The sequence below is a fragment of the Acyrthosiphon pisum genome, chromosome A2, assembly GCF_005508785.2.
Source record: "Acyrthosiphon pisum isolate AL4f chromosome A2, pea_aphid_22Mar2018_4r6ur, whole genome shotgun sequence".
Taxonomy (NCBI): Eukaryota; Metazoa; Arthropoda; class Insecta; order Hemiptera; family Aphididae; genus Acyrthosiphon; species Acyrthosiphon pisum.
In genome coordinates, this window is record NC_042495.1 from 104,727,054 (window position 1) to 104,739,751 (window position 12,698).

The window sequence follows — 12,698 nt, forward strand, 5'->3', positions numbered from 1 at the left end:
TTGAAACAAAAGGTAACATAATATAAATTAGAAAACATAAAATAAATTGGTTGTATAACGTGTTAACGTACGGAGAAGTACGCGCACACACCTCGCCGCACGGCGTGAACAGGTATACAATGCATTTTAAGTTATGTGTTCATGTCACTTATCAAAGATAGACTAATGAGTCGCTCCCGCCGAAGCGCTGCGGTGGCGTTGATTTATGTCCGTGCTATTTGTCTAGCCACGCCCCTGCGCAGTAGCTAGCCGCCGTCTAGGTTTCTTATTTTGAACAGAGTATACTTCATAATTGTTGCTTACTTTGATCATTTCTAAGTCAGTAATAATCGTTAGTTCATTTTCTGGATTTAACAAACATAATTTGACTACTTCTTGTGAATGTAAATGTATCACAGCTACTGCATTATGCTCTACATTTTGTCCATATAATTCCATATAATTATCCATATTATTATCAAAAAAATTCTAATTTTCTAATTTACCATCATATAAACATTTGATTATGGGAGTGCACTAGCTTCTTTGATAGTTTTTTTCAGCTTTCAAAACTATTATATCCTCACCATTTAGGTTTTGTACAAATTACATTGTTCCTTTTTGAATACTAGATGGTGAAAAAAAAATTTGGTCACTAATACATCATAACAAGTAAAAAATACAATATCTCTAAATGTTATTACATTTTTTTAACTGATTAGTAATTGTATGTTATTATACATATTTCAATTATATGTAATTACATGTGATAATGAAATACCTAACAAGCATAATAATTTAAAATTATGATACTCCACTAAATTCACATAAATGTTAAACTCACTTTAAATAAAGTTAAAATAAATATTTATTATTGATAAATATTTTTATAAGTTACGTAAATTAATAATGTTCTAAAAATATTACTAATACATTTAAATTAAATACAGAATATCATAGAACACATTTATAATACATAAAATTAAGAGTACATAAATTGTATTATATGAACTTGTTGACCAGGCACATTATATTTTAGAAGAGTAAATAAAAATAAAATATGCAATTATAAAAGTTATAATCATAAACAATACAACAATGCTTATGTCATCTTAATAGATTGTATTGTGTTAACAAATATTGATACAAATAGTACGTTGTTACCGTGGTCCACTACTAATTTATGAAAAATAACGAAATACGCAATAATATAAATAACATATTATTGGGGGACGGAGTGGCCGACCCGAGTTTGATTCCTTGGCCACGGGCGGAATTTTTCTTCGGACAAGTCACGGTATCCGGAGAACAAGTGCCGCCATCCCCCACCCGGGCATGGCAGATACCTGTCAAACCAACGTCTAACCAACAAAACACACATGTTTACTAACCTACAATTCCTCCCCTACAAACAAAAAAACAAACAGTTAATAGCCATAGTTGCCGGGCTTCATGATCATTAAAAAAAAATAATTACATATTATGACTTTAGTAACAATCTAAATTAAATTAAAATTATAATAGGTACATAATTATAGGAAAAAAAATTATAGATTTATTTGTATCTATTTTTATACGTTTTATAAACAGTGCCACCATTGCATAATATGTTTATCACCTATTAATTGTATTTGTCTATATTAATGTAAATTTATGTTCATTGTGAAAATGTTAATTTTCATTAGATTAGCCTTTTTTATTAAAATATTTTAATTAGGTATAATATGGTCTTATATATCATTTGCGGTAATAAATTAAATATGTAAGTGTAAAAATATAAATGCAACAAACAATGGTTTATTTTAACCAAGGGTCAAAAAACTCATAATTGTACATACAAGTCAATTATAAAATATCTGATTAAATTACATTAGAACATAAGTATTTACAAAAAAAGAGTTTTTGTTTTAAATAACTAAAAATCAGATAATATTTTTGTAATAATGATAATATTCCCATAAACCATATTATGATGTATAGTAAATAAAAGAATAATAAATCATTTTATGAGAAAACCTTAATATATTATCTTGAAAATAATTTAATTAATTAATTAATTCCTCAATAAAATGGAAAACTCCCAATTGCTCTTCAATAAGGTAAAGTTTACATGTACAAGTATAATTTGATTAAACATTGTGTACCTTCTTGAAAGTTGTTACTTTGAACAAATATTCATAGCACTCCTATCTAAAAATTAATTAAAAAGAATAAATAATTTGTGTTTCTAATACTTTTATACGTTTATACTCACTGAGTTTTCGCTGATTTCCTATCACTGCCCCATGCGTACATTCCATGGTTAGGTTACCAAAACTGCAAAGGTAGGTACTGGGGTATTTTCTCAGTACCATTTTAAAAGTATCAACGAAATCTTTTTCATACTTTGAATTCTCAATGATTGGTATAATAAGCTCTTCATAAATATAGGTAGTTATTTCCTGTTTTTTTATAGGAAATTCCCTAAATTAAAATTACAAATTATTTAATCTATTAATATACTATTCCATAACATTTGCTTACTTCGATCAATTCTAAGTCAGCAATCCTTATTCCTTAGTTCATTTTCCGGATTTAACAAACATAATTTGACTATTTCTTGTGAATGTGCATAATAATAAAGTATTAATGTTATCAGTTTTTACATAGTTGTTTTGAAATTACGGTCAATATTAATTCTTCTTTACCATAGAATTTTGAAATTTGTCTCATTTTAATATATCCACAGAGAAGATAGGATGATACCACGATTTAAGATAATACCATAGAACATGTTCTATGATTGGTTCCAACTTTATGGTATACCAGTGGTAAGAACGTATAAACACTCTGGTATACCAAAATCTTGTATACCAACCAATCACAGAAAAGTATTTTCATACACGAACACGACACTGGGCACAAGGCACAAGGGCACAAGGCACTGTAGAGGTCTTTATAGGGTCTTTATATAGGTCTTTATCTTTATAGGGCCCTAACGACACACGTACACGTATCTAGTGGAAACCCACCATTGATTGGTTGGTTAGGTTAAGTTACCACATGGTTAACAACGATACCGTGTTTTTTGAACATTTTTCGCGTACACAGCAAACATGTGTAGTGGAAACCACGGTTGTGGATATATTTAAACCGTCTAATATCTTAAACCGCGGTGGAAACCCGCCTTTTTAAACTCCTATTTCTTTGTTCTTTTATATTTTAATACATTATTATTTATTATAATACATTTGAAACTATGTACAGCATTTTAGCATTTTAATTGAATGATTTAACATTTTGACAGCAAGAGTGCAAGACACCAATAATTAGTACTGCCAAGTAGTGAAGAGTTGTCTATAAATGTTGTCTGGCTGTTGTTGGTATTTACTGAAATAATAAACAAATATTAGGTACGTTTTAAATTTTCCGTTAGATCGTAGTTAGGTAAGTAGTAACTACTCGAACTTTCTAGTTAACTATAATATTCTATATGACTATATATTTCACAGTGTATATCTTAATATAATCTCTTATTATTATTTTCAAATTCAGTCTACCTGTTCAGATAAAACAATGTCAGGTAATGATGAAAATGATTCAAGTATGAATAAAGACCTGAGTAAATTACATTTAAGTTTCCATGAAAGTAGTATTGAACTTTGGAGAACTCAGGAAATGTGTCGTTGTAAGTATTTCATTTAATTTTTCTCTTAAAAAGTAATTTAGTCCTTAGGTTAAAATTTATTTTATTTTTTATGTTATTAAATAATAACCGATAATCAGTATTGACATATCAATACAAATACAATTGATATTATTTGTAAGTTATAAGTTTTAAATTTTAACATTTTAACATTTAAATTAACTCAACCCGAACCCGTACCAAACATTTTGTTTAATACAGAACTAAATTTTAACCGAGCTTTTGAAATACATCTGGAAATAAATACTGATAGTTACAAATGGATATACTAAAAAAGCAAACGATGCCAGGATACTATGCATAAAATGAATCCATATTAATTGCTCATAAAAAATCTACATGTATTTAGGAAAAATGTATTGTACTTAAAAGTTATATATAATTTTGAACAATAATATATAAATATTATTATTTTACATTATATACATACAATAGGTAGCTACGTATTTACTTTTAACAAGTCTATAATTCAGTTTTTTCCCTCTATTTTGTTGAATCTTCTTAGCAGTGCTTATTCTGGATAATCCAAAGTGGTTAAACTTAAGTCCCTCCAACATATTTAATACCAATATATTTATTATTTTTACTTAGAAAACTATTAACATACTATCAATTGTACATAGTTTTCACCTAAACTAAATTACATGTTTTAGTAAAATTAAAAAGTATTAAAGAAATCGAACGTTCTACTCAACTAGTCACTTTGGAAAATGAATTTATTGAAAAACAATTGCATGATACTAAATCAAGAATAAATGAAGTTAGAGAAAATATAGTGAGGTACTTCATAATATAATATTACATAAATGTATTATATATTCAGTGGCGGATTTAACGGTCGTTTAGTCGGCAAATGCCAACAGGGCCCCCTCCTAAATTGTGCACTGAAGCCCACCTAAATTATAAAGTTGATTTTTTTAAATTTTAACCAAAAAAAAGTATATTTCAAACTGGAATATAATTTACCATTGTTTTAATAATAAAATAATTTAAATATATACCAATGATCACAAATAAGATTATTTATAATTATAAATGAATATATTATAATATAATAAAATTCATGATTGCATGAAAATAAAAACAGTGATTTTGTAAGTATAATAACAATATTTTTATTACTTAATTAGCAGTGTAAATCATGATTTATTGGAAACCGTTTTTGTGATAAATTCGCAACTTAGGTACATATAAATATTGAAAAATGTGGTAACAGGGCTGTGAATTTAATGCGTTTGCACTATGTTTTTCATATTATTATGTTTATACATTTAACGGGTTAGGACCTTGTTTTTTACAACTGCTATATAATTGCTATAGCTATAAAATATTGATTGAAATTTTAAATAAGTATTATTATTATTAAATTAAGTATAACATTATAAATAGAAGCAATGAGTGATTGCCTCCAAACCACCAATTCACTCGCCAACCTAGCCGACCAGTATGTCACCCACAGAAACATACACACACATCATTATTGTTTTATTGAATTATAATATAAAATGATAATTTTATCATCGACTTTTGTGTATATAGCAGCTCCTAAAATTGTGTGTAGTACGAAATTTAAAAGCGTGTAACTCAAATTAAACCTTTATAATTTTATGGCTTCACTTTTTTTTTTATATTTGCATGGTTTTTTGCCAAGCTACATTTTAATTTTAATTTACATTCTGTAAATTGGAGGTAAGTATGTTACTGGTACATTTTGTAGAAGGCCCCTCTTATTGATTTGCCGACTTTCTTTTTAAACCCTTAAATCCGCCACCGTATAATATATTTAAGTAAATATAATTTCATAACTTACGTGTTTAAATTTAATTAAAAATATTTTTATTTTAGAATTTCAAAAATTATTTCTGATTATAAAAATGAAATCAAGTTAAGAATACATTTTTAATTTTACTTAATTTTTCAGTTTTGACAACATTAATAACTCTCTTAGTGAAACATTAGCTCATCTTGAAATTCAATATGAAAAGAAAAAATTCACAATAAATAAATCAAAATGTGAATATGAAAAACAACTATTTGTAAGAACGGAATTGTGGAAAAAAGAAGAGGTTAGCAATTTAAATTTTACTAATATTTCATATTTTATTTAAAAAATAATGTGATACCTAATTTAGACTTATGGGTTCAAATACTAACAATTTTTAGTTCGAAAACTTAAACAGATAGTTTGATTTAACCAATAATAATTAATGTCCAAACAGCTATTTAAAATACCAAAGTATAATTATAACTCCTTCAACTTGAACTTAACAAAAAATTATTTAGTAAAAAAAGTAATATAATTTTAGTTTTTTTTATAATAACCATATTTTGCGAAACATGTTTGGCTACTATGTCTAATAATAATGAATGCTCTATAAATAAACAATATAAAAATGTCTAATTTATGGAAATTCTATAAGGTATATAATTTAATACCTAATTGATTTATTTTTAATCTTATATAGAATGTATGTATAGAATTTTAGAAATAAATTTAGAAAAGATGATTAAAATATATGGATAGTAGATTCAAGTTTCTAAAAGTAGAAAATACAAATTCAATTAATGTTTAGGAACGACTAAATAATATACCTGAAGTTAAATTATTAAAAATAGCTGACTCTGAACTTGAAAACACAAAATTAGAATATGAAGAGTTGCTTCTACATCTAAAAAATTTAGTTGAAAAGATTGACATAGCTACAAAAGAAAATGGTAATTACATTGCATTTTTATATTCAAAACAATTTACTGCTAAGTATTTAGTTCATCTAGAAGTAGATAGTTTTTTATTTCAATCAAAATATAGCCAGGTAGAAAGTACTAATAATTATATTGTATTATTTTAAAACTATGTGTTATACTCATTGTAGTTATATTATTGCAGATGAAAAACGGAATAATATTATTATACAATATGCCAAAGTCTATACTGAAATGATGTCTTTAAATAAAAGAGAAGAAAACTGCAAGACTCTATTAATGTAAACAGTTTTTTTTTTTATTGAATTATGTGATAAAATAATGATTATTTTAGATATACAGCTGGTATAGGTAGCTATTAATAATTATTCAATGGTTTAATAATATTTTAGGAAACTGAATACAGAATTTAAGGAGAAATGTCATATTAAAAATGCACTACTTGAAACCCAAAAAAATGTAAAAACAAGCTGTTATTGTATTTAAATTAATAATTATTAATATGTTAATATTATTACAATTGATTTTCAGAAAATTAATAAAGTATCGCTTTGGTCACATACTCCTAGCAAATTTGAACCCAAATTATTTGATGTAAAACTTAATTCGTTGGGCCAACACCTTAACCCTAATTTAAGTTATTCCAGTAATTATAATCATGCCGATTTTACTTATGATAAAGATGATATGGATATCAATAATTCATATTCAAATAATAAACCAAAAAAAAATGTAACTTTCCATTCATTTTCTGAAGATAAGATAACACTGGAAACAAGTGATGAAAATGTAGCTGCTTACAAAAACATAAATACATTTTTAGTAGAAACCACTGAAAATATAAATAACAATTCTGCACAGTTAAAAAATGTACAAAATCTGGAACAGAGTACCATTCAATGTAACAAAAATAATAAAATAGAATCAAAAGAGATGCATTTTAATAACATAAATAACCCTATGAATGATGGTGATCTAAATGCCCATACTAATAAAAGTAAAACTATTGATGTACAGTCAGATTTTGAATTTAAAAAACCATATGCTCCAGTACAAGATAAAAATAAGATTAATTCAACAATTATTCAACCAAGGAAAATGAAGACAAATAAGGTATTTTTTAATTTGAAGAACTAATACTAATACTAATTTAAAGTGTAGGTAATCAGTAAGAATATTGTTATAAAGCTAAGCATAAAATAATAAACTAGAATAATTAGCTAACTGTCTGTTAATTTTAGATTAATTATAATACCAAATACTGAAAATTATAAATACAAATACTGTGTATACATTTAATGGTATTACGAAAGGCTGGTAGGTATTTAGAAAAAAAATGCCACTTATATCAATAGGGACAGTAATAAAATAATAAGAACATTTAAAAATTGTATTTGTAAATGAATCAGTTGTTTATGAAACCCAAACTTTTGGAAAAATTTAAGTAACATGCCCTGGACGAATGGGATGTCATTAATTCCTACAATTTTGGTCCCTATTAAAAATTATATTTAATGATGAACAAGTTGGGATTTTTCCATTTTATATATAAATATTTGGAAATAGTTTTTTAAAAATTACATTTTAAACCTTTTAATGACAACGTGTATGTACCTATTGTAAATTCATTCTATTTTTTATTTTAATTTATTTACATATTTATTTGCATTGAATATTGTGACTACTACATTTTTTTATTTAATTTAGATTATTCATATGGATAACAATTTTAATCAAGAAAAAGTTGAAGCATTGCGTTTATCAATGGACAGTCATAATAATGACAGAAATCTCATTGATAAGGACCATTCACAGAAATTAAATTCTTTAAAATCTATTGAACAGTCAAATATAAAAAATCTTGATTCTGATAATATCAACATCTTTAATAATTCATCACAATTACATGTAAATGTATCTAATGAACCACAAAAAGCTGTACCCGGTCTGTATAAAGTCTTATTTTCCCTACCCTTAGTCCATTTGTTTTAAATATTAATAGGTAGTCTTATAAGATTCTAATTATTAGTCAATAACTGATAAGCTTTGGTATGTATTATGCAATGCCTATTTAAATATTATTTATTATATGATCGACGTTTTGAAATATTTTTGTTTTTTTATAAATTACATACTGTATTTTAATTTAAAAGTAAATTCCTAATAATAATTAAAATATCTTTTAAATCAACTATCTATTAGTTATTATTCAATGAGTGGAAAAAATAAATGAAATTTAATAAAATTATTAGGTAATAATATATTTCTTAATTTTATATTTCAATAGATGATGGAGGTTGGAACTTTTGCTCAGATTCGATGTCTCAAAATAGTGCAAACAGTAGTTTCAGTGTAAGTTAGGTAATTAATTAATTTTTTTACAACTAAAGCCGGTTTTTTTTTTTTTAGGATTGTGATTTATCTGAATCATATGAAAATACTCATGATATTGGTGAATATCCAGATACTGGGCAATTCAATTTTTCAAACTATTTTGAGAGTAAGTTATTACTTTATTTATTACTTATTTAAATAAATAAAAACAAATTTTTACAAAATTGCAGGTTCCTTAGATGTAACTCCTGAATCAAATTTCCAAGGATTAGATACACCACAACAATTTGGTCAGTTGTGTATAATTATTAGCAAAGTATTTTTATATCTTAATATTTCATTTTAATTTTAAACTATTTTTTTTTTTTAATTATGGGAAACCACAAATTGTAATAATAAAATAGTTAACCGATGTTAAAAGTTTTAAATACGAAATAAACAGTATAAATGTTCAAAATAATTTGGTAGGTATTTATTACTTCATATTTTATAATCATGGTATGATTATATTTTATTAACTCATACAACCAACTAATGGCCATTATTTTTTTTTAAATTATAATTATGTAATATACTTGTAACTTTTAATGACATTTGTATAAACTTTTTTAGGAAATGCTGTGCTTCAACCTTCACAAAATAAATCACTTAAAAAAATGAATACTAATAAGAATGTATCTATGAACAGAACAACATCCAAAGCATCTAAAGATTATATCAAACCTAATAAATCAGATTTTTTGCCATCTGATCAATTTATATTCAAATTTTAATAAAAAAAAAAATTATAAGAACTTTTAAAAATAAATAGGTACTTTTCTTCTATATTTATATTAAAGGTTAATGTATATTTTAACAACCCTTATATTGTACAAGTAGATAAATAGTAGGTGTTACTTTTTTTTGGTGTTATTAATTTGTATTTATTATTTAATAGAAGTAAAATTAATTTAAATAAATTTTTTTTTGATGTTTTACTTTGAGATGTAAGTAATTGAGGTAAAAAGTGATTTATCTTTATTGTTTTATATATAATTAAAAAAAATTACATGTACCTATTTATATAATATAATTACCTGTATATCTTTATATTTTGTATACTTATTTACATTTTTTTTTATCAATACATCTTTAGATAACAGTGTATACAAATGTTCTATTAGTTCTTTAAGAGGGTGTGGTATAGATGATCCAGATTGCATTTCAAATAATGAGTTCCAGTTGATATAATATTTTATTATTAAACATTTTTATTAAATATTATTACACAATATTAATTACATATTAAATAAAGCATAACGAAAGACTAACGAGTGTTATAGTCATCCAGAGTTCCTCAATGTACAGTTTGATGTTGGCCTAGAACTATTATGATCTTGACATGGTGTGTATCATATGTTACATGGTAACACAAGTATATGTTATAATATAGATACATAAAGAAAGTGAAAGAACCGAGAAAGCATTTAATGATTTCCCGAATCTTTCACTTTCTTTGAAATACTCCTCTTGTCCAATCCTATTATTCTGAATCGTTGATCATTAAAACCTGTCATCGCCACGGTTCAGTCTCGGTATAGTGACATCCGTCGTCTTCCATTTCTCAGCACTTTGATTTCCTGCCAAATTCTATATATTCTCCCGTCAATCAGCTGTGTTAAACCAGAAAACGCGACATTCTCGTAATCTATTTGAGCCAAATATTACTGAGGACGGTGGTCGGCCTCCGAAATCGTTTGTGACACTCGCGAATGCAGGTCGCCGTTTGCGTACGGACGTCGATTACGTTGCCAGTGGTTGAGCATGCGGTTTGACAACGGAATTTCACTGGCTAACAATATCGAGTTTCGTCGACAGAACTGTTGAACTACCTGCTAATACTAGCTTGTTGTGGTTTTTCTTGGGTACTTCTTTTGCAATTTGCAATCATCTTTCACATGCACCTGGTTTTTTAATAAAACGGTTGTCAGTATATCATTTAATTATACAAACAATACTGTACTAATAATTTACTTACAGAGTATGTAAACGCTTTCGATCCTTTATTCAACTTCGGAAACAGGGCTCAGGATCTGTCTCTTCGAAGCTGATAAATTAAATGTATTGATTTGATAAACCACTCAATGGCCATCATAATACTATCATCTGCTCGTACTCTGTTTAATGATGATGAATGCGTGCTCTCCTGTAACAATATTCAAATGTTAATTTGATTAGTTTTAACTTAAGGCAGTTTTTGAGCGGTTTGAGTTTTCATGCGTTAGGTAGGTACCTACTTCCAAATTTGTGAAGAAAAATTAACGATTCTAAAAACTAATTGAAATAGGTTAGCTTATATTATTTTTGTTATGGATAAAAAAATTGTATTGAACGGTGTTTTAGGTTGAACCATTATTGAACTGGATATACTGAGTGAATTTTTGTTGCACATTTATTACCATCCACAGCCGTCAGAGTAGAAACATATTTGAACACGTATAAAATGGGGGTCTGACTTCTGGGTCAAGTGCGAAACTTGTTGGTACGGTCGAGTTAAAAACTTGAAACTAAGATAGCAAGACGCTCACACTTTATACGGTCAGGTAAAACTCTAGATTGCAGACCGCTGACACTTTGTACTATTATAGTACCTATCAGTGGCGGCGTGAGAGGGTTTTTGTGAGACAATTATCTCACAGCTAAAAGGGGTGGTGGGTGGGTACTGGGTAGGTACCTATAGTAGGATAGTCAGTTCTGAAAAATATTGAGTGATACAACGTATCAAATAAATAAATATATTAAATAGTTTTTAATTGAAATGAAGCTCGCCAGCTTATTGTACCTACATTCAATGATTTATTAATAAAGCATTATTTATATAATTAATAAGTTATTTTTATTGTAGTACCCGTAAGTTGAATTTTTAGAAAGGTAAATTTGATATAGAATTATAATAGGGGATGTGGGGGCGTAGCCCCCCACGGCTCTGTGCAAATTAAATAGGTGGGTCGTGTGTGCTGCAACTAACATTTTCTTGTCTCACTGTCGAAAAAGTTCGCACCGCCACTATAATATAGTATTATATACATATTACTTGCATTCAGTATAATATATATAATATAAGCAAGTTTGAAGTTCAATTTTATTGAAAATGTTATTAAGTTTAAGTATTATTTGTATTAGTCTTACGTTTCAAATAGGATGGATAATAATATAACATATCATAATATATATAAATATATTAAATAAAATAGTTTTGCTACCTAATTTATTTTCGCTTTTTCACATCATGAAATATGTACAAATATATAGGTATAATTGTTTTTGATATAATAGTCATTCCCTCACTATAATTTTTTAATCAAAAATTAAAGTACCCCTGTGTTTAGTCAAATATTATAATAAAAAAAGGTGGACGAGTAGGTACCTACAGTAGTTGTGATGAATGTGTTATATTTGAATACAATGATTAACCATTGTGTACGAAAAACGATTCTGAGTGGTTAACGTAGTCCTTATAATTTTATTATTTTTTATTCGTTGCTATGGTGATAAACAAAGCGTTAAAAATTAAAATCCCATATTTAGCGGTTTTTCGTAATTAGTCGCTAGTTATTTTCTCGATGCTTTGAACTACTTGGAATTTTCAATTTTGACCTCTCAAAAGTACCAACTATAGGTTCACTTTTCTATCAGAAAAGATGCAGATCTCAAAAATCGAAGCATGCTTATTGGCTATTGCTTACTATCCAAAATGTTGCTGACAGACGGAAAAAAATATATCATTGCAAAACCAATACATTCTTTCGCTCCACTCAGAATCTAATGCTTTTTGAGTAATTAGAAATAATAAAAAATATAATAATATAGACTATATAGTTATTGTTATAATATTAAGACAGTGTTGAATTTTAAATAAGTATCGGGGGATATCATCCTTTGAATAATTTAAAACCACAGTTATTATTATACCCAATTATATTATTATACATGAATCATTTAAATTTATATACCTAAG

General features: G+C 26.6%; 1 protein-coding gene and 2 long non-coding RNA genes across 3 annotated transcripts in view; 1 reads left to right on the forward strand and 2 right to left on the reverse strand.

Moving 5' to 3' along the window:
* Positions 1-589, reverse strand: part of LOC107884816 — a 6,394-nt gene extending 5,805 nt beyond the window's left edge. Inside the window, exons 1-2 of the long non-coding RNA XR_001680171.2 lie at positions 486-589; positions 304-413 (exon numbers count right to left, since the gene is read on the reverse strand). This is a non-coding gene — a long non-coding RNA (uncharacterized LOC107884816). The remainder of the gene's footprint in view (positions 1-303; positions 414-485) is intronic.
* A 438-nt stretch (positions 590-1,027) lies between these two features.
* Positions 1,028-2,713, reverse strand: LOC107884810. The gene is made up of 4 exons (XR_001680152.2): positions 2,503-2,713; positions 2,234-2,442; positions 2,124-2,169; positions 1,028-1,384 (listed from the first exon to the last, which is right to left on the reverse strand). It is a non-coding gene; the product is annotated as an uncharacterized LOC107884810 (long non-coding RNA).
* Positions 2,714-3,199: 486 nt separating this feature from the next.
* On the forward strand, positions 3,200-9,753 carry LOC100570835 (putative uncharacterized protein DDB_G0282133). The gene is made up of 13 exons (XM_016807639.2): positions 3,200-3,371; positions 3,514-3,646; positions 4,318-4,444; positions 5,586-5,730; positions 6,238-6,379; positions 6,552-6,648; positions 6,760-6,826; positions 6,899-7,480; positions 8,075-8,312; positions 8,655-8,719; positions 8,777-8,867; positions 8,932-8,991; positions 9,314-9,753. The coding sequence occupies exons 2-13, from the start codon at positions 3,535-3,537 to the stop codon at positions 9,472-9,474; spliced, it is 1,887 nt and encodes a 628-aa protein (XP_016663128.1). The 5' UTR covers positions 3,200-3,371; positions 3,514-3,534; the 3' UTR covers positions 9,475-9,753.
* The last annotated feature ends 2,945 nt before the right edge of the window (positions 9,754-12,698 follow it).